Raw genomic sequence first — 26,173 nt, 5'->3', positions numbered from 1 at the left:
TTTTTGGATCTCCATTCGCCTTTTTGATTACTGCGTTTCTTTACTGTTAATGTAACTAGCCTAAATATAGATTGTGTCATTCCTTTATCAATCTGTATTTTGTTTACTAGGCCTACTTGGTACAGTTGTTTTGTTCTGTTCGCATTCATTCGCTTTCGCATTCGCAGTTGTGTCGGTATTCTAAGCCAAACTGCTTGTTATTCAGTATTTGCCATCATGAATAACTAGGCTACTACTTTCAGCATTTAATTAGCATTATTTTGGTAAGACAGCTTTGTGTACAGCTGCATTCACAAAGGCTGTTTGTAATAGGTGCATTACACTATCCATCTTCTAGCCTCTATTCATTACCAAAATGGCCTTGCTTTAGTGTGTAGGGCAGTGTCCATTGTGCTGATACAGCGCAGCGGAGATCGGCTACTTTAAAAGCACTTAATCAATGGTCTCGGAGTCTCGGCATTTGAACTTTATGTTTATTGTAGTATAGTGCGATAAGCAGAATCCAATATAATTCCAATGCAAGGACCCACAAAAATTGTGCCCCTTCACTGATTTCAACTACGCCCTTGGTCATTTTATCCTGCCGTCGGGTCTGAGGACACCCTCCCCTGTCCATTTTGATTGATCTCTCTCGCCTTACTAGATCTTTCTCCATCTCTTTCGTCTGTCTGTCTCTCTGATTCTTTGCACCCCGATGCCCCCCAGCAGAACAGATAAAGTTGTATCTCAACCTTGAAAGGGACAAACAGAGGATGCGCCCCAAATGGCACCCTACTCCCTTTATAGTGCACTATGTAGGGAATAGGGTGCCCATTTGGGACGCATCCAGAGAGAAAGCACCTGCCAGACATGAGTCATGTCCACAATGACTGACTGACTGTCTGTCTGGCTGGTCGTGTTATGATCGCTATGACGACGATCACCAACAGGATGTCACCTCACTTCCAACCATCACTCACATGGAGATGGCAGGTAGCCTAGTGGTTAAGAGCGTTGGGCCAGTAACCAAAGGTCGCTGGTTTGAATCCCCGAGCTAACTAGGTGAAAAATATGTTGATGTGCCCTTTTGCAAGGCACTTAACCCTAGTCGCCCTAGATAAGAGCGTCTGCTAAATGACTAAACAAAAAACAGGGAGATGTGGCTTGATGGTCATACTTTCAACAGTGCTTGATATGGACTGAAATGGGTGCTGGTACTGTTTATATTAGGTGCTGGTATTCTGTCATTCTTAAGCCAGTATTCTATAAGAAGTGCTGGTATTCAAGCCACAGAAAATGTGAGGAGCCTGTACATAGTACTGGTGTGTACTGGCCCGATTCAGGCACTGGTCATAAGTCATTTGTTGTTCAGTGTGCTGGTGGAACCAAAGGAAAAAAGGGGGAAATGGTTTGTCAATGAATTATCTTTCCCTTTAGCAGCAAGATGGCACCGACAGACATGGCAGCGCTGCTTCTAGCTCCTAAGCAGTATTTTTTTTTGTGTGTCCTCCACCCAGTACCCTGCCATGAACTTAAGTCACTGTCACTAGCCGGCTACCACCCGGTTACTCAACCCTGCATCTTAGAGACTGCTGACCTATGTACATAGACATGGAATCACTGGTCACTTTAATAATGGAACACTGGTCACTTTAATAATGTTTACATACTGTATTCTAGTCAATGCCATCCTGTATTCAACTATTGCTGTATATATAGTATTCTATTCTACATACTTTACAGATATACTAAATATTCTATCCACATACTGTCCATAATGTCTATACATCCCATCACATACACTACCGGTCAAAAGTTTTAGAACACCTACTCATTCAAGGGTTTTTATTTATTTTTACTATTTTCTACATTGTAGAATAATAGTGAAGACATCAAAACTATGAAATAACACATATGGAATCATGTAGTAACCAAGAAAGTGTTAAACAAATCCAAATATATTTTATATTTGAGATTCTTCAAATAGCCACCCTTAGCCTTGATAACAGCTTTGCACACTCTTGGCATTCTATCAACCAGCTTCACCTGGAATGCTTTTCCAACAGTGTTGAAGGAGTTCCCACATATGTTGAGCACTTGTTGGCTGCTTTTCCTTCACTCTGCGGTCCGACTCATCCCAAACCATCTCAATGTGGTTGAGGTCGGGGGATTGTGGACGCCAGGTCATCTTATGCAGCACTCCATCACTCTCCTTCTTGTTAAAATAGCCCTTACACAGCCTGGAGGTGTGTTGGGTCATTGTTCTGTTGAAAAACAAATGATAGTCCCACTAAGCCCAAACCAGATAGGAAGGCGTATCGCTGCAGAATGCTGTGGTAGCCATGCTGGTTAAGTGTGCCTTGAATTGTAAATAAATCACAGACAGTATCACCAGCAAAGCACCCCCACACCATAACACCTCCTCCTCCATGCTTTTCGGTGGGAAATACACATGCGGAGATAATCCGTTCACCCACACCGCGTCTCACAAAGACACGGCGGTTGGAACCAGAAATCTCAGATTTGGACTCCAGACCAAAGGACAAATTTCCACCAGTCTAATGTCCATTGCTCGTGTTTCTTGGCCCAAGCAGGTCTCTTCTTATTATTGGTGTCCTTTAGTAGTGGTTTCTTTGCAGCAATTCGACCATGAAGGCCTGATTCACACAGTCCCCTCTGAACGGTTGATGTTGAGATGTATCTGTGACTTGAACTCTGTGAAGCATTTATTTGGGCTGCAATTTCTGAGGCTGGTAACTCTAATGAACTTATCCTCTTCAGCAGATGTAACTCTGGGTCTTCCATTCCTGTGGCGGTCCTCATGAAAGCCAGTTTCATCATAGCTCTTGTGGTCTTTGTGACTGCACTTGAAGCAACTTTCAAAGTTCTTGAAATGTTGCGTAATGACTGTCCATGTTTTAAAGTAATGATGGACTGTCGTTTCTCTTTGCTTATTTGAGCTTTTCTTGCCATAATATAGACTTAGTCTTTTACCAAATAGGGCTATCTACCTTGTCACAACACAACTGATTGGCTCAAATGCATTAAGAAGGAAAGAAATTCCACAAATTAACTTTTAACAAGGCACACTTGTTAATTGAAATGTATTCCAGGTGACTACCTCATGAAGCTGGATGAGAGAATGCCAAGCGTGTGCAAAGCTGTCATCAAGGCAAAGGGTGGCTAGTTGAAGAATCTCAAATATAAAATATATTTTGATTCGTTTAACACTTTTTTGGTTACTACATGTTATTTCATAGTTTTGATGTTTTCACTATTATTCTACAATGTAGAAAATAGTAAAAAATAAATAAAAACCCTTGAATGAGTAGGTGTTCTAAAACTTTTGACGGGTAGCGTATATATATTTATACTCCGGACTCCGACATTAATTGTCCTAATATTTATAGATTTCTTAATTCCATTATTTTACTTTTAGATCTGTGTGTTTTGTTGTGAATTGTTAGATATTACTGCATTGCTGGAGCTAGGAACACAAGCATTTCAATACACCCGCAATAACATCTGCTAAATATGTGTATGTGACCAATAACATTTTATTTGACTTACAAGAGTTGGAAAGCATCATTCTAAGAAATTCAGCAACTTTTGGAGGACAGTTGATAAAGATCTTCTTTACTGGTAAAACTAATAATAAAGAAGCACTTTTATCAACTTCCACTGTCCTCCCAAGAGTTGCTGAATTTCCTATTCCTGCTTTAGACACCAGCTAAGGCAGAGAGTAAATACACAACATGTTAACACTGGTACCACCATTCACTGGCCATGTCATGTACATATCAGTCTACTGACATTAACTAACTGAAGTGTGTCCAGTGAGAAACAGATGACATGCCATAGAATGTTTGCATCACAACCAAGTCTGTGGCCCTGAGAGACCCTGACTGGTTTGAACACAACACTGGGTGCTGTAGGCTGTTGCTGGCATCATTACATGTTGGTTGATTAGTGCTGTTGGCATGGTTACAGGGTGGTTGATTGGTATGGTTACAGGTGGTTGACTACTACTACTAATATGGAGTTTAAATGGAAGGTCACAGATCACTTCCTAAAACCAGGGGTGGTAAAACCGCCCCACCTCTCGATCTCTCTCGGTCACTCACTCTCCCTCTTTCAGCTGTTTCCCCTCGTGCGGTCTGTCGGTGGACGCGTGTGACCCCTCCTCGTGCTCCCCAGTGTGCGCACTGACAGCTGCGTCCAGGTGTCACCGATGGTGCCACCTTTTACGTGCACAGGGCATGGATTACCATATACAAAGTTGACTATAAACAATCTACCGGTCACCCTCCATTATACTATTATTATGACCAAACGACAACTGAAACGTGTCAAGGCCAAATTTGTGATGTATATAATTAGCGCCAAACACAATAGTGTCAACATATCAACTGGCTACACAAAAGGCATGCACATTAATAGGTTAACAAATTAAAGACAATGTAAAAGAAGAATGAAAAAGAATGGCGGGAAAAACAAATATACAAGAGAAGTCTTGTGCCATGTGCGTAAAGTGAAATTCCTCTTCCCACAGACACACAAAAGATCAGCAACATTTCTGAACATGCACAAAAAAGAATATGGTGGAAATTACTTACTTCAGACGCTAATCCCTGAAATAATGATATCTATGGCAAATGGTTTATTTCCCTTTTGTGAAAAAAAGCGGGACTGTTTGTCTGTTGCGAAAACGTTACAGTCAGTCAGTCAGTCACTGTGGGTCTTGTGAAACTTCCCTTTACATTCACTTAGTTCCTCGTCACATCTGTATGGCTTTAAACCCCTCCTCTCGCCCTCTCCTTCCTACGGTTTATATAAATGGAGCCCCCACCCACACACACACACACACGTCGCAACGAGTTACCATTTATAATGCACGCAGCACGCCCAGTTGTCAAAGTGGTATTTTACAGCTGTCAAATATTGAAACCCTGCTCCACTGCGCCACCTTGCTGCGAATATTTTAAAAACACATTAATAGCATAATACGGAGACGAGTAAAAAATAAAAAATAAATCAGGCCCCAGGCCATAACCAGGATCCAGAGTTTTTCCTGGTGACGTTACATCATCCCAAACTCGCTTTGATTATTTGAATCAGCCGTGTAGTGCTAGGGCAAAAATACAAAAACGTGCACCAACTGTCAAATTAGAAACCACCGAAACATTTAAATTAACAATTTTATTGTTGTTTTCATCCCATAAAGCATTTCCCATTTTCCATAAATGAAATAGCAGTAGTGTGACAGACAGCAATGGTAGGACTTACAATAATTATAAACAAAATACATTCCCACCTTAATTCAGTCTCAAAAAAGAAATCAGAAAAAAAACATTTAAAAAAGTTCCAATAACTCCTCAATGAATCTGTTTATTTCTTTGAAGTCTTTAATTTTTTTATACTTATTTTGCTTAATGTTTCAGATGATGACAGAGAAGACAGAGAGCACTCTGTCAGAGCGCGAGATGGAAAGAAAAGAGACCTCTTCTCTCAGCATCTCTCCCTCATCCCACTCTTTCTTTTGTAAAGCCACCCTGTCTGACTGCCCCTCTTCTCCTCCCTAATCCCCTTTTCCACTCCTCTCATTCTTACACCTATTAAATGCTTTTACTACATTCGGAAAATACCACCCCCTACTTCTTTACAGGCACGGTAGGGGTACTACAGATGCCACCACGACAATTAATTAATCCAAATTACTGTAATAGTTATATCAATCATAATAATAACAAAAAACAATTTTGCAAATCTGGGGAAAAAAGTAAGCAAATTTGGTGTGTTGTAAATAAAAGACAAAAAATGTGTATTTTAAACAAACCCACTACTACAGGGGAAGTGGTATTGGTGTCCACATGAGCAGACTACACTACTTTGTACCTTTAGTTCATGGTGTGATGTCACAGTGGCTGTTAAACTATCAAAACACATGGCCAACTAGTAGATTGACTAGTAGAATGGTAGAGTAGCCTAGCTAAAATATGATGCAATTTCTCAGCCTGACAACAATGAGTCATCACGGTTACACAATTCAATACCAGAGATGTTGGAGCCTTCTGGAAAGGCAAGTCTATTGCTTCTAGGTCTACGTGAGGATTGTGACATCATAACTTTAAGGACGCAGTTCCAAGCCGAAATCGTGTGTAGGACATCAGAACGAATCTGGTCACAAAAAAAGATGCCAAGCCTGCACCTAAAATCCATTACTACCCAACCCTGACAGTTCTAGTAAAGACCAACATAGTCAGCATGTTTGAGGGGGATGAGTTTGAGCAAGGCAAAGCACAGAATCTCTAATCTTGATCACATAATGAGTAGTTATTTAGAAAGCAAGGTGATTTGGAGATCAGTGATTCTGAGCAGTCCAACTGCAACGTACCAGTAGTGATGATAAGGAGACCAAGGGTATGATGTCATAAAGAGTAGCCAACCGTCTTTATCAGAACCATACATGGAGGCAACATCCATTCTATATGCAAAGAAGTTAAACATAGAAAAATATCAGACAGAAATTACCAAAAAAAGAAAAGAAAACACGTAATTCAGTGTCGTGATGTATTAATAAATATGAATAGTGCAGTGAAAACGAACGCAAAATCTAACTTTTCAAAATTCAGCTTCGCCAGTCCAAAACCCTAAGAAATACACATTAAATAAGTACTCTGCTGTCCTCTTCTCTAGACACAGTTTGATGACATCTAAATTAAATCAAATTTGAATTGATTATTGATTGATTTCTGAAGCTGGCTGGAGTGTCGGTGTGTGGCCAGTCTGTGACTGATGCTGGAAGGTTCTTTAGCTCTTTCGCTCTCCCTTCCTCTCTCTTCATCCAGTCATCCCTCCATTCCCTAGACTAAAGAAGCTTCTTTCTCTCTACCTTCCCACCTGTCACCTTACAGGTAGATAAACTGGAATTCAATAAATAAACTACCACCTTATGTTAGAAATCATCTATAGACAGTACTTTCCCTTTCAAAATGGAATAAATATGCAGGAGAGAGTTCAAGACACAAGCAACAGCCATACTCAATGAAATCCGCTAAACAGCTTTCCAGGGAGAAGTTAAATTGAAAAAATAACACTCATTCAGAGTGGCCAGAAAGATTGTTTGAATCAACTACAAAGTTGTATTTCTTTTCTGGTTTGTCTCACATTGTAAAAATTATGTTGTCAAGGAGCTAAGTGAATCCAAAAGTGCGTTCTTTCTGCAGAAAAGGAGTGGTATTTTCAAGACTTATTCGGTAACTTGCTAAACCAGGCTTGATTGAATAGGACCTTGAGTTGTCAAATCCCTCACTTAACGGTTTTAAACAGAAACCGGTCAGGGCCCGTATTCAAAAAGTCGGAGTGCTGAGCTAGGATGTATCAGCTCTCTCCCCTTCACTTCCTTTGTCTCCCCCCCTCTCCCTCGTCTCAGATTGTTCACCTTTCATCCCTCCATCCCTGGCTTTTTATTTTTTGTCTTTCCCTGCACTCCATCTTCTCCTCAACTTGCTCCCCTATTTATTTGATAGTTCCTTCCCTTTCATTCATAACCCAAACCCCTCCCTCCCTTCCCCTTTTCCCCCGTTCACTCATAGAACATGTTAGTAATATCAGAGTCCAGGCTGTAGATCCAGACCAATAGCGGGAATGACATTAAAACGAACGACCAGGACACGCCCTTAAACGCCCTGCTCACGGCGGCCGTCACGCCCCCTGACCCTTGACCCCTCCTCCGGCGCTCCCGCTCCTCCTCCTGGCGCTCCACGTCGGTACCCGGCTCGATCCAGTTCCGGGCCAGGAACTTGAGGGCCTCGTCCATGAAGATGACGGGCAGGGACATCTTGAGGACCACAACCCACTGCGGCCACGACAGGGGGCGGATCTGAAACACCATCTGGAGGGGAGAGAAGGAGAGGAGGGGTGGTTAGACAATGAGATATCTGAGAGCATAATGTAATGTAACACACACACACACACACTTTCCTGTGCAGCAGTGTTAATTTCGGCACTTTCTTCGATTTAGTGTAGTCTTAGTCATTTTGACTAAAATATCATTAAGTCCCATTTTTGTAATTTAAATAATGATTTAGTCTAGTTATTGTCAAAATGATGAAAACAGTGGGCCATTTTGGTCAACTAAATGCCCTTTCATTTTAGTCACATCACATTTGTGTTGCCTCATTAACCTATAATAACATTAAACATAAATCACTGACTTCCATGTGCACAAACATGCATAACCTTGTCCTACCAACATATTTTTCTGCATAACATCCTATTCTTCCCTAAAGCAGAAATATGACAAACATACAGTAAATAAGAATAATATTCTATATTATAATTATCTGTACATTTCTAATTCAGCCTACATAGATATTGCACATTACATACAAAACAAACACAAGAGCAGACAACCAGAGACTGTGTGAGTGAGTGTGAGAGAGAGAGAGAGAGAGAAGCACCATCACCAGATGGTGCCGCAAAGTAGTATGGTTGCACCTCCATCACTCGGTTGCGTCATTGCCATTGATAACAACGCTCCAGAGACGCCACATTGATGTCCAAAAGTAGAATGGGAGCTAATGACGGTTTCGCCCAGTGATGTGGTCGAGTCACTAAACCTCGAGTCAGAATCAATTCCCAAGTCCCCTGTGCTCAAGTCCGAGTAACGAGTCCCTATGGCTGAAGTCCGAGTCCGTGTTAGCCAGTCAGATATAGCGTAGTGGGATGCGGGGGGATTTTAGTCAATAAGTTGTTTGCCATCCCGTTTCCTTTCTTCCTGTGCCACCAAATGTTTGCATTTAGGGTACTGGTAATGTTACCAGGTCCACGTTCAGTTGAAAAACGTTCTTGAACGTTGCAGATAGAAATCCCATGAATAGAGCCAACGTTATTCCTTATTCAACATGTCAGAGAGGCATGTTTGTTCTGCATAGCATATTCTGAACAGTCCAAAACTTTGCGTCCCGCTGAACACGCCCCCAGGTTGTTAGCTATAGCTAGCTAATGAGGTAACATGACTGAACAAGGTGTAGCCTAAACAAATGGTTAACGGTACGGTCCGCAAGAAGCCTAGTGTTAGTACGGCCCACGATATGCTTTCTGAATGTAAAATGTGGCCTACCAATGCACGACAGGAAGAAAAAAAACGTAGCGGCGGAATTATGGTTCATGTCTTTTGAACGATAGCCTAAGGGCTAAGAATCAAGCCATTCTCTGAGGAAAAGGAGACTTGGCTACAGAACCTGTATGTGAAATGCAGTGGAAAAAGTGGGAGGGTTGAGTGAGACTACAAAAAATTAAAAGAGCCCACTTTTCTATAGGGAGAGAAAAACATAGCTAAACTGTTGTTTTACTATTAAACTCAATTCTGCAATCGTTTTTAATTTTGTAAAGCAGCTTGTGTTTCTTTACCAGGCAAAGGGTAGCTAACTAGAAGGCTGGTGGTGACTGGTTAGCTACGGGGAAGCAAGAGAGTCGCCAGGGCGATGTGTATAATCGGAGGCGGAACCTGAGTGGCGTCTGTCTGCCCACACTCATCGCTTGCTCCCCCGCAGCTCACCAGCTGATGTAGGCTGTGTGTGACGTGTCCTTCCCACTGCTGAACAGAACTGCTCTGCACATCTTTGCTGCTAATATTAAATTGTGCTCGTCACAGAAAAGCTCTCAATCTCTCCCAAAATTCTTGTCCAGTCCACTTAGAAGTCAGACTTTAGTCAGAGATTTTAGTTGACAAAATCATGCCAGATGATCACACACACACACAGTGACTTACAGGCAGGGGGTCAACGTAGAGGATGAGGAAGTGGAGTGCCATGGAGAGACAGATCGCTCCCACCAGCCAGGGGTTGGACCATGGAGGCATCTTCAGCAGGGACTGGTTTTCTGACAGACTGAGGACGAGGACACACAGCGGAGCTCAGAAATGGACCAGTACAAACTCAAAAGATGCCAGTAAAATATTGATACTAACGCAACAGAACTCGGGAATATAAATACAAAGTCAAAAGATGTCAGTAAAATATCCATACTTATACCAAATAATCTCCGATATTATTTTTATTTTTTTGTCATTTAGCAGACGCTCTTATCCAGAGCGACTTACAGGAGCAATTAGGGTTAAGTGCCTTGCTCAAGGGCACATCGACAGATTTTTCACCTAGTCGGCTCGGGGATTAGAACCTGCGACCTTTCGGTTACTAGCATCAGTCATAGAGATTATTATCTATGACATGACACAGAACAGGTTTAGTTCGCATATGATAACATTTCTTTTTATTAGTCACAGTACATTCTACATATATGTATATCGACTGTACATTTCATTCAGTTCTATTGCAATTGTTTTCCACCTTTGCTCTTTTCAATCATCAGACAAAGTTTATAAGTCGACAATGAAACACATTGTTTATGATCATGATATGCATGATTGTGCATGTAATGCTTTCATTATAAAGGTGCATTTTTATGGTGAAAATGATCTTCCCCAAACTTGAAACTCACGCGCTGTCTATGTATGCCATCTAGGCTCTACACCGGTTGTAAAGCAGATTAATGTGCTTAATTTTAAGAAGTTATTTGGCCACTTTAGTTGTGATACAAACCTTAACAAAACATATAGGCCTATGGGCTAGGCTACATGGGGTGTGCAACTATGATTTAAAACAGTCGCAAAAAAAAGGCATGCGCTTTTTCTTGACTTATTGCAAACAAGCTGGGAATCATTCACAAGTGATAATATATAATTTACAAGTGATAGGCTAATATTGTCACCCATCTGACTTTTCTTGATTTAATCTTGTCTTTACATATACTAAATAATATATATATATACACACACGTGTGAAATTTGTTTTGATTGATAATGGACCATTATCATGCACCCGTCTCAAAAACAGGGGCAGGGGGAAAAAATACATGTCATCTATGCACTTAAATAGCGAATGGAGGACGCTTTTCTCGTGATTCATTTTCATGCCAGCCAGGTAGGCTATACTCCTGTTGTAAAGAGAAGCAATGTGCTTAATATTAGGAAAGTTGAGAAATAAATATAGTAGGCCTAGCCTATAGAAGGCCATTAAAACTATTTTCTCACGCAATTGCATAGCCTATAGAAATGTTGCATAGCCTATAGAAATGTTGCATAGCCTATAGAAATGTTGCATAGCCTATAGAAATGTTGCATAGCCTATAGAAATGTTGCGCAACATGAGCTCTCATTAAGTGTTTGATTAGATTTTCGATTATATTTGCATTGTTGTCAGAGTGATTGGAGGGACACTAGAGTGCTGAGTACCAGGCAGTTAGCAAGTTTGGTAGGCTACTAATGACCATCAGCAGCATCAGAGCTCGGAGAAGCCTAATTACTGTGACTAAACGGTCACGTAGAATTTGTCTGTAGTCATCACTCGTGACCGCCGGTGAGGCGGTAATACGGTCACCGTAACAGCCCTAACCATGGAAGTTGTAGTTTTAGTAGCATACCTGTTGAGGGCGTTGCACATCTCTATGGTAACGAGCACAGACAGGGCCATGGTCATGGGGTAGGGCGACTCGAACACCGAGCACTGCACCCCCGCAAACTCCCCGTGGCCTTCACTGCACTGGAGATAGTGGGACTGAGCAGAGGAGAGAACAGAGAGAGAGATATTGGGAGGGCGAGAGAGTGTGAGGGGGGTAGAGACAGAGAGAGAAACAGAGAGAGGGGGGGGGGTAGAGGGTTAAACACAGCCAAACCATAAAAGTATTATCTGTAGCTACAAAAACAATTAACCTATTCATTTTTCTCTATTATCATTGCATTTCTCTTATAAACATCTCACAACCCAGCTAAACTGGAGAAGAGGGACGAGGAGGTCAGGATGAGTGAAAGAAGAGGGGGATGGAGTGAGAAGAGAAGGATATGGAGGTTGGAGGTTAGATACGGTAAAAGTAAGAGACGTGAGAGAAGAGAAGGGTGTGTTCTAACCAGTTGGTAGAAGGAGAGTTTGGGTCCGTCGTGTGCTGCCATGAACCACCAGGCTGCAGCTCCTACTGTGGCTGCGCCCACGTAGCCTGAGAGAGAGGTCAAAGGTTAGATGGATGTGTATATTCTAGAATCTCAGCCGATATTGTGATGCAAATCAATCAATCGTCCACAATTGTTATTTGTATAAATCCTTTTTTCAAATACATTTGTCACAAAGTGCATGAGGCTACGTTCTAAGTTCTAAATACAAGAACCCTGTCTGTTCCATAATCTATAGCCTCACGATGCAGTCTCTGCCATAGATATAGATCGAGATATACTAGACTTACTCACATCCGACGATGAGGCATCTGCAATAGACATAGAAACAGATAAAGTAGAAACACTCACATCCGACGATGAGGTATCTGCAGAAGAGCCATCCGGAGATGAGTGGCTCCTTGGGGGAGCGCGGGGGGCGGGACATGATGTCCAGGTCGGGGGGGTTGAAGCCCAGGGCGGTGGCCGGGAAGCCGTCCGTCACCAGGTTGACCCACAGCAACTGGACCGGGATCAGGGCCTCGGGCATGCCCAGAGCAGCAGTCATGAAAATACTGGAGGGGAGAGAAGAGGGGGAGAGGGGGTTAGGATGGTAAGGTGGGGGGAGAGAGAGCAGAAAGGGGGTGAGAGTGAGGGAGGGATAAAACATAATTATTCAGAAATCCTCTCTTTTACTGTTCCAGACTACTATTAGCCCTCAAGTTAATCCATTCATCCATCTCTCCTTTTTTACATTTTCCTTCTCTCTATTGTCACCTGACCTAGAGTACTCCTCTCCTAAATGTGCACCTCCGTTCTGTTATCCTTCCCCTTTATTTATAACCGTAACCCCACCACCCTCTCTCCCTCCCCCGTTTCCATCCTCCAACCCATCCCTTCCTCCACTACCACTCCTTCCCTCCATCCCCCTCTCCATACAGCCTCTCCTATGAAGTATCCTATACACTGTTTCATGTTGTTATAGATGGCTCTGCCCTCCCTCTCCTCCAATCCCTCCTTCTCTCTCCTCCATTCCCTCCCTCTCGTCCCCCGTCCCCCGTCCCCCTCTCCTCACCAGACAACCTCTCCTATGTTGGAGGAGATGAGGTATCGTATGAACTGTTTCATGTTGTTGTAGATGGCTCTGCCCTCTTCTACAGCCGCTACGATGGTAGAGAAGTTATCATCAGCTAGGATCATCTCTGAAGCGGACTTGGCTACAGCCGTGCCTGAACCCATGGCGATCCCGATCTCTGCCTTCTTCAGGGCTGGTGCGTCGTTCACTCCATCACCAGTCTGGGGGAGAGAGGGAGGGAGAGAGGGAGAGGGGGAAGGAGCAAGAACAGGCGGCGAGTCAAAAGAGGGAGGAAACACAATGCAAACATGCTTTCTCAACACAGAGGAAGAATGTTAACGATGACAACAGTTCTGTCACTTGATTGAACAGGTATTTTTTTGTGTCACAGGGTAGAGCAGTAGACAGGGACAACTGCTGCCAACAGAGACAGATACACACACACACCCTTTCACCCCTCACCCACCCCCTCACCATGGCTGTGATGTCGTCGAGGCTCTGTAGGTACTCCACGATGCGGCTCTTGTGTGTGGGTTCCACGCGGGCGAAGCAGCGTCCGGTACGACAGGCCTGCCTCTGGAGGTGGGGGGGCAGCTCGTCAAACTCCCTCCCCGTCAGGCCCCCTGAGAACGGGTCGTCCCTGCCCGCCTCCTCCTCCTCCTCCGTGATGATGCCCACGCGACGACAGATGGACATGGCCGTGCCCTTGTTGTCACCTGGGGGACGTGAGGTTAGATGGAGAGATGACACCCAGGAGGCAAAACTGTTTGAAATCGCGTTATTACGGCCTGGGCCGATACCAGTATCACAATACTCGTTAGTATCGTGGCAAGTAAACAAAACACGAAGCAAATTTAATTTATTTAGGAAAATAGACCTAATGTTGGAAACAAACATCATTACGAGTCACATTAATTTATTTTCCAAGCTATAGCACACAATATTTTACATAGCAGGTTTTTAAAGGACCAAAGAGTTTGATCTAAGCCGTGTTTTCATTTTTGCCATGTAAAAAATATTGCGATACTGGTATCGTCCCGGCCTTACACGTTATAATAGCTTTTTAAGGTAGATGAGTGTGTTGAGACTTTATTGAATCCCCTTGGATAATGTGTCTTGAGTCTCCCCATCCAACAAACATGCATCACAACACAACAAACAACAGAGGGAGTGTGTTTAAGGCGTGTCATACCTGTGATCATGATGACGCGGATGCCAGCCTGCCGACACATGCGAACCGCACCAAGTACTTCCTTCCTGGGGGGGTCCAGCATCCCCACGCAGCCCACGAAGGTCAGGTCCGACTGGAGGGGGGGAGAGGAGGTTGTTGTTTCTTTAACACTAATCAAATTAAACTGTATTTGAAGTGCCTTTAAAAACCGCAACACACTTTACAGTAAAAAATAATAAAATAAGAGATAAATAGGCAAGCAAAATGCAATAAAAGAGGTGAATAAAAGTGCATTACACAAAGGATACCTAAAATTAAATCATCCTAAAATCCCTCACCTCGTAGTCGGCGAAGGTGGCTGAGTTCTCCAGGTTGAGGGAGCGTATCTCGGGGGGCGAGTCCCGGGTTGCCATGGCGAGGCATCGGAGGGTGTCCCGCCCCGTGGCCCACTCCCTGACGATCCCCTGGAGCTGCTCCCGTCCCGCCGGCGTCATGGGCACCCGCGCACCCCCGTTCACCCGGATCCAACGGCAGCGCTCCAGCACGCTTTCCGGAGCTCCCTGGGAGAGAGACGAGAAGTTAATACAAAGTGAGGAGATGGCGGAGAGAGCGGGCAAGAGAATGAGCTCAGAAGAAAGGAAGGAAAACAGAAACGGCAAGAAAGATCAGAGAGAGGAAGAGGGGAAGTGGATAAGTAGGAGTGATAGAGAGAGCTGACCTTGACAAACATCTTGGCCCCGGCGGCAGAGCGGCTGAGCTTGTTGGGAGAACAGAACACTGACATGGACTTCCTGTCACGGGAGAACTCCAACGTCAATTCCTTCCTCATCAACTGTTTTATCACCTGATGGAGAGAAGGATGGAGGGAGGGAGAGAGAGAGGAGATTTATCATTCAATCATTCTGCCAGGAAGGAAATTAGTTCAGCACGTCTCAATGGTACACACACAGATTTCTTTGATCACAGACACACACACACTCACCGAGCAGCAGGCAGTAGCTCTCTCAACAGCGGACAGTCCTCGGAGGTCTGTGTCGAACACGTTCATCTTCTCCACCAGACAGCACAGGGCGGTCTCCGTAGCCTCGCCCACCTTCTCATACACACCCTTAGACTGGGACACACACACACACACGCAGGTTAAGGGTCAACAACAATGATATTATTTGATTATTTTAATTTATTATTTCAAACAGATGCTACTGGACTGGAACAAAAGTAGCTCTCCAAGATAATAATTAAGAAGTGTCTGTCCATTTGTGTGTAGCATGGTGTGGAGTGCCGTGGTTATGGTGTGGAGTGCCGTGGTTATGGCGTGGAGTGCCGTGGTTCTGGCGTGGAGTGCAGTGGTTCTGGTATGTAGTGCCGTGGCTACGGTGTGTAGTGCCGTGGTTATGGCGTGGAGTGCCGTGGTTCTAGTGTGTAGTGCAGTGGTTCTGGTGTGTAGTGCCGTGGTTATGGCGTGGAGTGCCGTGGTTCTAGTGTGTAGTGCAGTGGTTCTGGTGTGTAGTGCCGTGGTTATGGTGTGTAGTGCAGTGGTTATGGTGTGTAGTGCAGTGGTTATGGTGTGGAGTGCAGTGGTTATGGTGTGGAGTGCCGTGGTTATGGCGTGGAGTGCCGTGGCTACGGTGTGTAGTGCCGTGGTTCTGGTGTGTAGTGCCGTGGTTATGGTGTGTAGTGCAGTGGTTATGGTGTGTAGTGCAGTGGTTATGGTGTGGAGTGCCGTGGTTATGGCGTGGAGTGCCGTGGTTATGGCGTGGAGTGCCGTGGCTACAGTAAGACCAATTTACATTGGTGTGTAGTGCCGTGTGCAAAGTAGGCTGGAGCTGTTCTCACCTCATTGTAGTCCAGAGAGGAGTCGTTACACAGAGCACAGATAGAGGCCATCTCCACCAGGCCCTCATACTGACTACACTTCACTACCGTCTCATCCTTATACCTGAGGGAGAGAGAGAAGGAGAAAGGAAATACATAGAGGGAGAGAAATAGGGAGGAAAGGGGGAGAGAGAGAGAAGGGAAAGGAGGAGATGAGAGAGAAGGGTGGATATGGAAGACGACAGGGAGAGAGATAAGGAAAGGGGAAAGATGGCGTGAGAGAAGGGGAGAGAAGTATGGGATAATAGAATGCGGGGGAGACGAGACCAGAGAAAGAAGTAGAGGAGGGGAACCAAATATTAGACAAAGAAACAACATTTCTCAGCATCTTAAAAGGCCCAGTGCAATCAGAAATGTGATTTGTCTGTGTTAATACTGTGAAAATGATGATAACGCCCTTTTAGTGTAAGAGCTGTTTGAAAAGACCGCCTGAAATTTCAGCCTTTTTTGGTGGGATGGAGTTAGGGCCTGCCTGGTGACATCACCAGGCGGTAAATTAGTTAATAGACCAATTAGAAAGAGTTTCAAACCCCTCTGCCAATAATAGCTAGTTTTCCCCTCCCCACTCAGACCACTCACTCACAGACAGTCCTAGCAACATTGGGGTCATTCGTCATGACATCTAGAGCTTTCAAGACAACTGGGAACGTCAGGTCGGAATGTCGGCGCTCTAGAAAGATGCCAGAGTTTCCGACATAATAATAATAATAATAATAATAATAGCCAATTAGCAGACGCTTTTATCCAAAGCGACTTACAGTCATGTGTGCATACATTTTTACGTATGGGTGGTCCCGGGGATCGAACCCACTACCCTGGCGTTACAAGCGCCATCCTCTACCAATTGAGCTACATTTTTTTTCCTGAGTTCCCAGTTGTCTTGAACGGACTGATGTCGGAAGTCGGATATTTCCAAGTTCCCAGTTGTTTTGAACGTGGCAATCATCAGTTAAAGGTTAAAGGCACTCACACTTCCCCTTCCGGGGCGTAAGTAGATCCGGTCACCGAAAACTCACTCAGGGCGCATCGCTCCCCTGACACACTGTCCACAACAAATATCTACACATACACACATGCGGATACAGACAGAAGGGGTTAGAAAATACACACTCATTGTCACAATCAGTAAGGTTAGGTCAGCATCAGGCTGAGTGTCTGTCAATCAACATGCCAAACCATTCCACTTTCATGTCAGCTCCAGTGAACCCAAGTGGTTACTCTTCCCCTATCTAATTTTCCCTTCTCTCTCTCACCCGGTGGACAGACATCTGATTGGTGGTGAGGGTGCCAGTCTTGTCGGAGCAGATGACGGAGGTGCAGCCCAAGGTCTCCACAGAGGGCAGACTGCGAACGATGGCATTCTTCCGGGCCATGCGTCTGGTCCCCAGGGCCAGGCAGGTGGTGATCACAGCGGGTAGGCCTGCATGGGGGGGCAAGATTGGATAAGGTGAAGGGACGGTTAGTGGGGTTAAATATATGGTTCCATGATAGTTCTTCCGAGTCATGTGACAAAAGTATACTGGCTGATCAATCTATTTATCGAGTTAAGAGTCTACATGGACACAGAGAGGAGCTGTCGAGAGAGAATTCGTTTTAGTCTCATATGGAATTTAGATTGCTCAGAATAGAATGGAATTGACTCATGCTCCACTTTGTGTGTCACACACACACACAAAGAGAAGAGAAAGAGGTCGTTGGTCCCACAACGTACCCTCAGGGATGGCAGCTACAGCCAGTGCCACAGCGATCTTAAAGTAGTAGACGGCCCCTCTGAGCCAGCTGCCACCGTGGACCGGGTCATTGAAATGGCCTACATTGATACCCCACACTGCCACACAGATCACTGTTATCACCTGGAGGGAGGGAGGGAAAGAGAGAGCCTGTTATCACAACACAGCTGAAATAAAAGGAATGAGGGAAAGAAAGAGAAGGAAAGTCCCTAGTACCTTGGACAGCTGTTCTCCAAACTGGTCTAGTTTCTGCTGCAGCGGTGTTCTCTCTGGGTCTGTAGCAGCCATCTCGTCACGAATCTTCCCTATCTCAGTCTGCACCCCTGTAGCTACCACCACACCTATAGCCCTGCCCGCCGCAATGTTGGTGCCCTGGAAGAACAATGATACAAAGCCCTGTGTTGGTTTACAAAGCCCTGTGTTGGTTTACAAAGCCCTGTGTTGGTACACTCTACTAACTACTACATGAGTTTGATCTGTAAAGCAACATACATTGGCATTGTGCTCACAGCTCATCTCCAAAACAAAGTCTTGGCAATAACATAAAAAAAGAATGTATGTATGTATGTATGTATTACCCAGTCAGCACAAGATCAGAAAGACGTATTTTCAACATCTTTTCAACCAAAGATACATACTGTATTTTCAACGTTTAAAACACATTTAACCAAAAATAAGTATTTTCAACCAACCAACGTATTTTCAACATCTTGTGCTCATAGGGTAGATGTATTATAAATCATGAATTGTTATTTGACTATGTAGGTGGCGTGGGGATCAACGACATCCATCTCACACATACGGTATCTTTTAGTGATATACAGGACACAACAGTTTCAGTACGTGAGTGTAGCTCAAGTACCAACACAGCCCTTGATGATCCAGTTCAATAGCGCCACCATCGCTATATTAACCTGGAAGACTGAGTGGTCTAGACGCTCTAACCTGGCTCTTTAGAACTGTATTAAGAGCTGTTTAGTAGATTACATCACACAGTATATTATGTGTTTGTGTGTTTCCTGTGCAAACAATGCGAGTGATGTTTTATTCAACAAACAGTTGAGTCACACCTTCGACACTCGCATCAAAGCAGCACAGTGCACACACACACACACGTCCCTGTGTTCTGGTTCCTCTCTCACACTATATCTCCCATTAGATCAATAAACTACACACACTCGCTCTCCCACACTTACACACGCATAAAAACAAAATGTGCACCCTTTGGCTTGAGGCCTTACCCCCACGTACTGTGCTGGTCTATTTCTAATCAGATAATGACCCCCTAAAAACACACACCCCTCCCCCCACACACACTGTATACACACATATATATACTCCCCTCCTCACCACTTACAGAGAACAGCATGTTTTTCTTGTCCTGGTTGACGGCTCGCGGGTCAGGCACTGGGTCTGTGTGTTTGATCACGGACACCGACTCCCCCGTTAGGATGGACTGGTCCACTCGCAGTGTGGTGGAGCGGATGGAGGTCAGACGGATGTCTGCTGGGACTTTATCACCAACTGGGGGAAAACAGGGCGGAACGGGGGAGGTGATGGTTTGTCAAGTCAAGTCTTACATGGCAGAGGATATATACGACATAGCCAAAAGGATGTGGACACCCCTTCAAATTAGTGGATTCGGCCATTTCAGCCACACCCATTGCTGACAGGTGTATAAAATCGAGCACACAGCCATGCAATTTCCATAGACAAACATTGGCAGTAGAATGGCCCATACTGAAGAGCTCAGTGACTTTCAGTGTGGCACCGTCATAGGATGCAACCTTTCTAACATGTCAGTTGGTCAAATTTCTGCCCTGCTAGAGCTGCCCCGGTCAACTGTAAGTGCTGTTATTGCGAAGTAGAAACTTCTAGGAGCAACAATGGCTCAGCCGCGAAGTGGTAGGCCACACAAGCTCACAGAACGGGACCGCCGAGTGATGAAGCGCGTAGAGTGTAAAAATCGTATGTCCTCTGTTGCAACACTCACTACCGAGCTCCAAACTGCCTCTGGAAGCAACATCAGCACAAGAACTGTCCGCCGGGAGCTTCATGAAATGGGTTTCCATGGCCGAGCAGCCGCACATAAGCCTAAGATCACCATGTGCAATGCCAAGCGTTGGCTGGACTGGTGTAAAGCTCGCCACCATTGGACTCTGGAGCAGTGGAAACGCGTTCTCTGGAGTGATGAATCACGCTTCACCATCTGGCAGTCCGACGGACGAATCTGGGTCTGACGGATGCCAGGAGAACGCTACCTGCTAGAATGCAGAGTGCCAACTATAAAGTTTGGTGGAGGAGGAATAATGGTCTGGGGCTGTTTTTCATAGTTCGGGCTAGGCCCCTTCGTTCCAGTGAAGGGAAATCTTAACACTACAGCATACAATGACATTCTAGACGATTCTGTGCTTCCAACTTTGTTGCAACAGGGAAGCAATTACAGTGCCTGTAAGTGTATTTAGACATAGCCTGTTTAAAAACAAGTTGTTTTGTTTAGAATTTGATTCGAATTATTCGGTCTCTTTTAGGCCTTGTCAATTAGCAAGATTACATTCATTATTGATAACATTTGACATGTCCATAATACAATTTAGAGTAGGCCTAGCCCCAATCAGTGTGTATGCTATGTATATATATTTCCACATTAAAGCCATGCAATTACTTAGAACAATGTGGAATGCAAACAGGTTCAAGTTAACATATTTAGCAAAGATGGGATAGATCTACATTTTGTTATTTTGTTTCTGTAAGATGTTACAAACTATAAAAGGACTAATATTGGAATTAGAGTTGATTCCAAGGCAATATATAAAAGACCGTAAATACACAACTTGAAGCAAACACATATTTAGCTATGGAGCAGATTCTGATTGGCCAGTGAGGGGCCAAGCCTCGACACACCCAAACTTGTTTATTCATCAAAACCCAGCCCTTTCATGCCAACGCCAGCAACTGCATCGATAATTGTGGTTTTGAAAATAGCAAAAATATTTCTGACACACCACCGAACCTATAGCGCTACCGCCAGCGCTTAGATTGACCATTGTGTTAGGTTTGTAAAATAGAGCCCATAATACCTTAGAACAGCCTAACTAAACCCCATAGACTATTACCATCTTATTTCCACATAACGGCTGTTTTTTTAAATGACCTGTCAATCAACCAAATTCATTGGTAAACATTTTAAACCCTGCAAGATCATTGGCCGAGAGGGATAGACAGGCAGTGATGTGATAAACAGTGCGTTACGTTTTATAACAATCCTCCATGGATGGATCTCAAATGGCACCCTATTCCCTAGCTCTGGTCAAAAATAGCACACTATAAAGGAATAGGGTGCCATTTGGGAGGCATCCCCCAGTGTTCTGCTGTATAAACTGTGATTGGTGTCACAAAGTTCCCATGCTCTTTAAGCCAAACATCGCCACTGTGAATCTCTCTGAGTCACAACACATAAAAACACTCTCAACCCCCATTTCCTCTGTTACTTCTTTGAAGCTCTAAGAATAGAAACGGAGCGCCTTGAGGATTCGACAATTGGGGCGGTCTTAACCCTTCGAGCTGTGTTGTCGCTAAAAGTCACACAGAAATGTGAAACCGTCCCCCCAACTGCCTGTTCAGTCAGATATCTGTGAAAAGTTTGAGAAAATATTTGGGAAAGAAAGGTTAGCATCACTGACCCAGTCTGGCGACATTCCCAGAGCTTATCAAGATGCAGTGATATTGGGTATTGTAAGTCTCCTCGAATATCACATCAACTGACAGCAACTTGATTAAAACTTCATTTCCCATAAAACCTTTCTTTGATTTCCATGATGATGCGAGAGGGCAAAGATCCAACCCATACAGATTAAAATGTTTCCAAAGCTAACTAAACATCTTATCTTTGGAAGTTTAAACAACTAACTCTGTCAATAATAGAACACTTTGGGTATGGGATTTGCTAAATGGGTATGGGATTTGTAGTTTTTGTTTCCCCCTACGTACCTGCCACCTTCGCTGTGTTTCCACTCCCCAGGTACGATGTATAGAACACTAGGGACGTTTGAGGAGTTACGAAATGTGTCGTTTTTTTCCCTACCTGTTATAGTACCTCAATATCATAGGTATTTTTTGGTGTTGCTGTTCTTCTTTCCATTATTAGAGGACTTCTAATATAAAGAACACTTGGACCCCAAGACTAGAGGACGGTGGGATTGTTCTTCCTACCTGCTACAGTACCTCAACAATGTTACCAGTCACAGTATAGAACACTGTGGTCCCTAGAGGACTCTGGGATTTGTAGTTGTCCTGCCTACCTGCTATAGTACCTCAACAATGTTACCAGTCACACTGTGGTCCCTAGAGGACTCTGGGATTTGTAGTTGTTCTGCCTACCTGCCACCTCCACTATGTCCCCAGGTACGAGGTCCTTAGCCCGGACCCTCTGGACACTCTTCCTGTCCTGTCGGTACACCTTCCCCATCTCAGGCTCATACTCCTTCAGCGCCTCGATCGCATTCTCAGCATTACGCTCCTGTAAACACACACACGTGGATGAACACACATCATCACACACGAATAAACTTGTTTATGCATGAACACACACTTAGGAAGGAACACACACTAATGCAACATGTCAAAACACTGTGACTTCACCTGCCACACCCCGACGATAGCGTTGGCAATGAGGATGAGGAGGATGACGAAGGGTTCCACGAAGGCTGTGATGGTCCCCTCCCCTTCCTCGAACCAGGCAAGAGTCTGTCAGAAAAGAGAGAGGTTAAAGAGGAACTTGTTTTCAAGAACCAAGAGAGAGTATGTGACAGTGATGGTAATATTGTGAGGATATAAAGAGTGAATAGGAATGCTCAGAGCAAAATATTTAAATAGCTCTAAATATGTTTGAATGGCTTTGGGTAGGCTGTGACTTAGCCATTTACTGTAAAGTTACAGTATTTACGATAGTGTTTGTTTAGGTTGTCTTTGTGTGTGTGGTTGTGTGTTCTTACGAAGGAGATGCAGGCAGCCAGCAGAAGAATCCGAACCAACAGATCCTCAAACTGTTCCAGGACCAGTTCCCATAGCGACTTCCCTGGAAACAGAGATGGAAAGAATGTAAATGCAGGAGAGAGGGAGGGGGAGAGAGAGAGAAGAGGGCGATAATGAACATCTTACCTTCTTCGGCCGGTAACTCTGCATCATGGAGTTCAGAAATCCAGAGAGAGAGAGAGAGAGAGAGAGAGCGAGAGCATGGGAATGAGAGAGATTGTTATAAACATGGTAATAACATTGCTATTATCAGTCATCCTCATCGTCAATATCATCATCACATTACTAAACATAGGCCTAACTTGGGTGTCATTACATATAATCATTGAAACAATTTAATACTGGTGAGAGTAAGAGTCGGGCGTTTCTGAATTTAAGGGTGAAATAGGGGTCAAGGGTTAGGAGTGAAGGGTTAGGGCTGCGTCCTAAATGGCACCTACTCCCTACATAGTTCACTATTTTTGACCAGAGTCCTATAGGCCCAGGTCAAAAGCAGTGCACTACATAGGGAATAGTATAATTTAGGACATGAACTAGGACCGTGACATACCGTTTGGGCCCCATCTCTCCTTGCTCTTCCTCAGCTGTTCGCAGCTCAGGCCTGTCGACTCATTCACACTGAAATACCCCAACACCTCCTCGACTGTCTTAGTATGGGCATTGTCCATCCCTGAAGGAGAGTTGGATGGAGAAAGGGAGGGGCAGAGAGATGGAGAGAGGGGGGCAGAGAGATGGAGAGAGGGGGGGCAGAGAGATGGAGAGAGGGGGTGGTGGAGAGATGAGAAGAGGGAGAGATGATGGGGGAAGAGGAGAAAAAAGAGAGCGAGTGAAGGGGGATGCACAACATCAGTAGGCCTACATAACTTTGAAACTGAACTAGTGAAAATAAAATGGAGGAAAAATAAGTTCTCTCCATTCTATTCATACTCTCACTGCACTGAATGAGACATTCCCACAATATTGGGACCGACTTGATACTGTAAATTCGATAATGTTGAGACCGAAATAACCGCCTGGGGACATTACAAAACGAGCCTAGATAGATAATCAGGTGAGCAGTGGCACCTGTTGCATGTAAATTACAGCACCTGTTCTGTTCCGTAGGGGATTCAACAAGACATGATGCAACAAACTTAGCAACCACATAATATACTAAAACCATGAATCATCCGTTACATTGTGCTAAATGCATCTATCGATGGTTCGAAGGAGATACAATGTCAAGAATGTTCTTGAAATAATCATCTTCGAGGCATCCAACGCAGATCTCAAGCGAGCACGCAGACACAGGTCAACTGTTTATCAACCATTCTCACATTATTTTACAAATAAAATAAAAGCTATTTCGTACGTTTGTTGATATACAAAGATAAAGTCTTGTTGACGAGCTTTTAAATATCTGCATTGAAGGTAAATGTCCCTTTCTAGGCCGATCCGGTGCGACGCCTTCAATATGCTAACATTTGCTAACTGGCTAAATGGCATTCTCAGAATCGGTAACTAGCAAATAATCCTGCCTTGCACGGGACGTTAACGCGCTAATAATGAAGGGAGACTTACCAGTGCAGTAAGTATCCCGGTATTCCGTTGACTAACAACTAATTCTGAAACGTTTAGTAAATAACACAATATCAAAACAAATAGGAGTAGAAAACTACAAAAAGAAAACGTTAATTCCTACGACGAATTGAGAAATCGATCTATGTTAACTGCCTGGCTATTTCTCTCCCACCGAATCGCTAGCTAACGTTACGTCCTGGAAAATTATAAGGAAGGCATTGTCATAGAATAACAGTCATTTTTCTTCCGGTACAACTAAGGCTTGTTGGAGGCGTATTCCCCTACTTCTATATTTGATTACAACACCGATGTCGTGCGCTTTAATCCACCCACTATGTTTTAGCTATCTAAATAGCCGTCTATTTAATGCTAGGCCACAGAATACTATAGTGCCTCAGTCGCAGAAATCGTCGAAGCGAGGGTTAGGCCAATTAGAGACCAGGGATTTAGACTGAAATGGCTATACAGCGAATCACATTGCAGCATTTTCCATAAACCCGCCTACCGGTGCTTTGCTGCAGGAGGGCGGAACCCTAACCCTGCCCTTGGCTCAGCGCTTGACCAATGAACGTGCTGTGCGACAGTCGTCTTTCAGATGATTGACTTTTGTACCACCCAATGGGTTTGGCAGGACCCTCGATTCGCGTTACCCCTGACCAATAGTAAAGTCCGTCAAACAAAAGAGGCGGGACGTGTATTTAAAGGTAAAGCAAAGCGCTCCCTCCCCCAACGCCCATCTGTCACCAGAATGCGTCTAACGGCTAATGAGTGACGTGCAATATCGGACTCTTTCTAGAGCTCCGACTCTCCGACCTGAAGATCACAGACATCATGATTTGATCTCGTATTTTTTCGACTTCCAAGTTGTTTTGAACGCGGCATGTCTGGTCGCATATGTGGCTAAGGTCATATGTGGTCAGACATTATGTGCCCCACGCACCCTCCTCTCTGTAGCACGTCACGTTTATGTGCACCGCCCCCCACCTCCTCTCTCTTTCTTGCTCTCTCTCTCTCTCACGCACACTGTCACACACACAACCTCCTATCTGCTCTGTAGGACTTCACATTAACATCAGTAGGCTATTGCTCGTCTGATGCAACACATTAGCCTACATCATTTATTCTAGGCTATTACTCAAATCAAATCACATTTTATTTGTCACATGCTTCGTAAACAACAGGTATAAATACACAATGAGTAATGATAACTATATAGCTACATATACACTGAGTATACAAAACATTAAGAACCCCTGCACTTTCCATGACAGACTGACAAGGTGAATCCAGGTGAAAGCTATGATCCCTTATTGATGTCACTTGTTAAATCCACTTCAATCAGTGTAGATGAAGGGGAAGAGACAGGTTAAAGAAGGATTTTTAAGCCTTGAGACAATTGAGACATGGGTTGTGTATGTTTGCCATTCAGAGGGTGAATGGGCAAGACAAAAATGTAATGTAAGTGACTTCGAACTGGGTATGGTAGTAGGTGCCAGGCGCACCAGTTTGTGCCAAGAACTGCCACGCTGCTGGGTTTTTCATGCTCAACAGTTTCCCATGAGTATCAAGAATGGTCGACCACCCAAAGGTCATCCAGCCAACTTGACACAACTGTGGGAAGCATTGGAGACATGGGCCAGCATCCCTGTCGAACGCTTTTGACACCTTGTGGAACGCTTTTGACACACATCATTAGCAAGTAATAATAATAATAATAATAATAATAATATGCCATTTAGCAGACGCTTTTATCCAAAGCGACT

At 44.2% G+C, this 26,173-nt stretch overlaps 2 protein-coding genes across 3 annotated transcripts in view; both read right to left on the bottom strand.

The window, feature by feature from the left end:
- slc43a1b (solute carrier family 43 member 1b) overlaps positions 1–5,061 on the bottom strand; it is a 36,897-nt gene extending 31,836 nt beyond the window's left edge. The window contains 1 exon segment of the mRNA XM_045215882.1: positions 4,596–5,061. The gene's annotated coding sequence lies outside the window, so the exon portion shown is untranslated.
- Positions 5,062–5,159: 98 nt separating this feature from the next.
- si:dkey-28b4.8 (sarcoplasmic/endoplasmic reticulum calcium ATPase 2) lies at positions 5,160–24,803 on the bottom strand. Of its 2 annotated transcripts, XM_041843083.2 has the most exons (23): positions 24,411–24,803; positions 23,401–23,520; positions 22,977–22,994; positions 22,811–22,893; positions 22,458–22,562; positions 22,197–22,335; positions 19,174–19,340; positions 18,033–18,188; positions 17,798–17,939; positions 17,340–17,506; positions 17,057–17,145; positions 16,048–16,150; positions 15,194–15,325; positions 14,930–15,055; positions 14,550–14,771; positions 14,233–14,344; positions 13,515–13,756; positions 13,041–13,261; positions 12,338–12,540; positions 11,948–12,033; positions 11,464–11,597; positions 9,755–9,872; positions 5,160–7,873 (listed from the first exon to the last, which is right to left on the bottom strand). In XM_041843083.2, exons 2-23 carry the CDS (start codon positions 23,516–23,518, stop codon positions 7,565–7,567), a joined length of 3,192 nt encoding a protein of 1,063 aa, XP_041699017.1. In that variant the 5' UTR covers positions 23,519–23,520; positions 24,411–24,803; the 3' UTR covers positions 5,160–7,564. The 2 variants fall into 2 exon arrangements, with proteins under 2 accessions (XP_041699017.1, XP_041699016.1); XM_041843082.2 differs by lacking the exon at positions 24,411–24,803 and having other exon boundaries at positions 23,401–23,595.
- Positions 24,804–26,173: the final 1,370 nt, after the last annotated feature.

This window comes from Coregonus clupeaformis, unplaced genomic scaffold (assembly GCF_020615455.1).
Source record: "Coregonus clupeaformis isolate EN_2021a unplaced genomic scaffold, ASM2061545v1 scaf0544, whole genome shotgun sequence".
In the NCBI taxonomy this organism is placed as follows: Eukaryota; Metazoa; Chordata; class Actinopteri; order Salmoniformes; family Salmonidae; genus Coregonus; species Coregonus clupeaformis.
Note: the sequence above shows the minus strand (reverse complement) of the source record. Positions and strands in the feature narration are given on the sequence as shown.

Coding starts and splice junctions, on each gene's coding strand:
- si:dkey-28b4.8 (XM_041843083.2), bottom strand. CDS start 23,518: ATGGACAATGCCCATACTAAGACAGTCGAGGAGGTGTTGGGGTATTTC. Junction 19,341..22,196: donor GGACATAGTGGAGGTGGCAG/GTAGGCAGAACA, acceptor GTTTTCCCCCAG/TTGGTGATAAAGTCCCAGCA. Junction 17,507..17,797: donor TGTAGCTGCCATCCCTGAGG/GTACGTTGTGGG, acceptor CCCCCCATGCAG/GCCTACCCGCTGTGATCACC.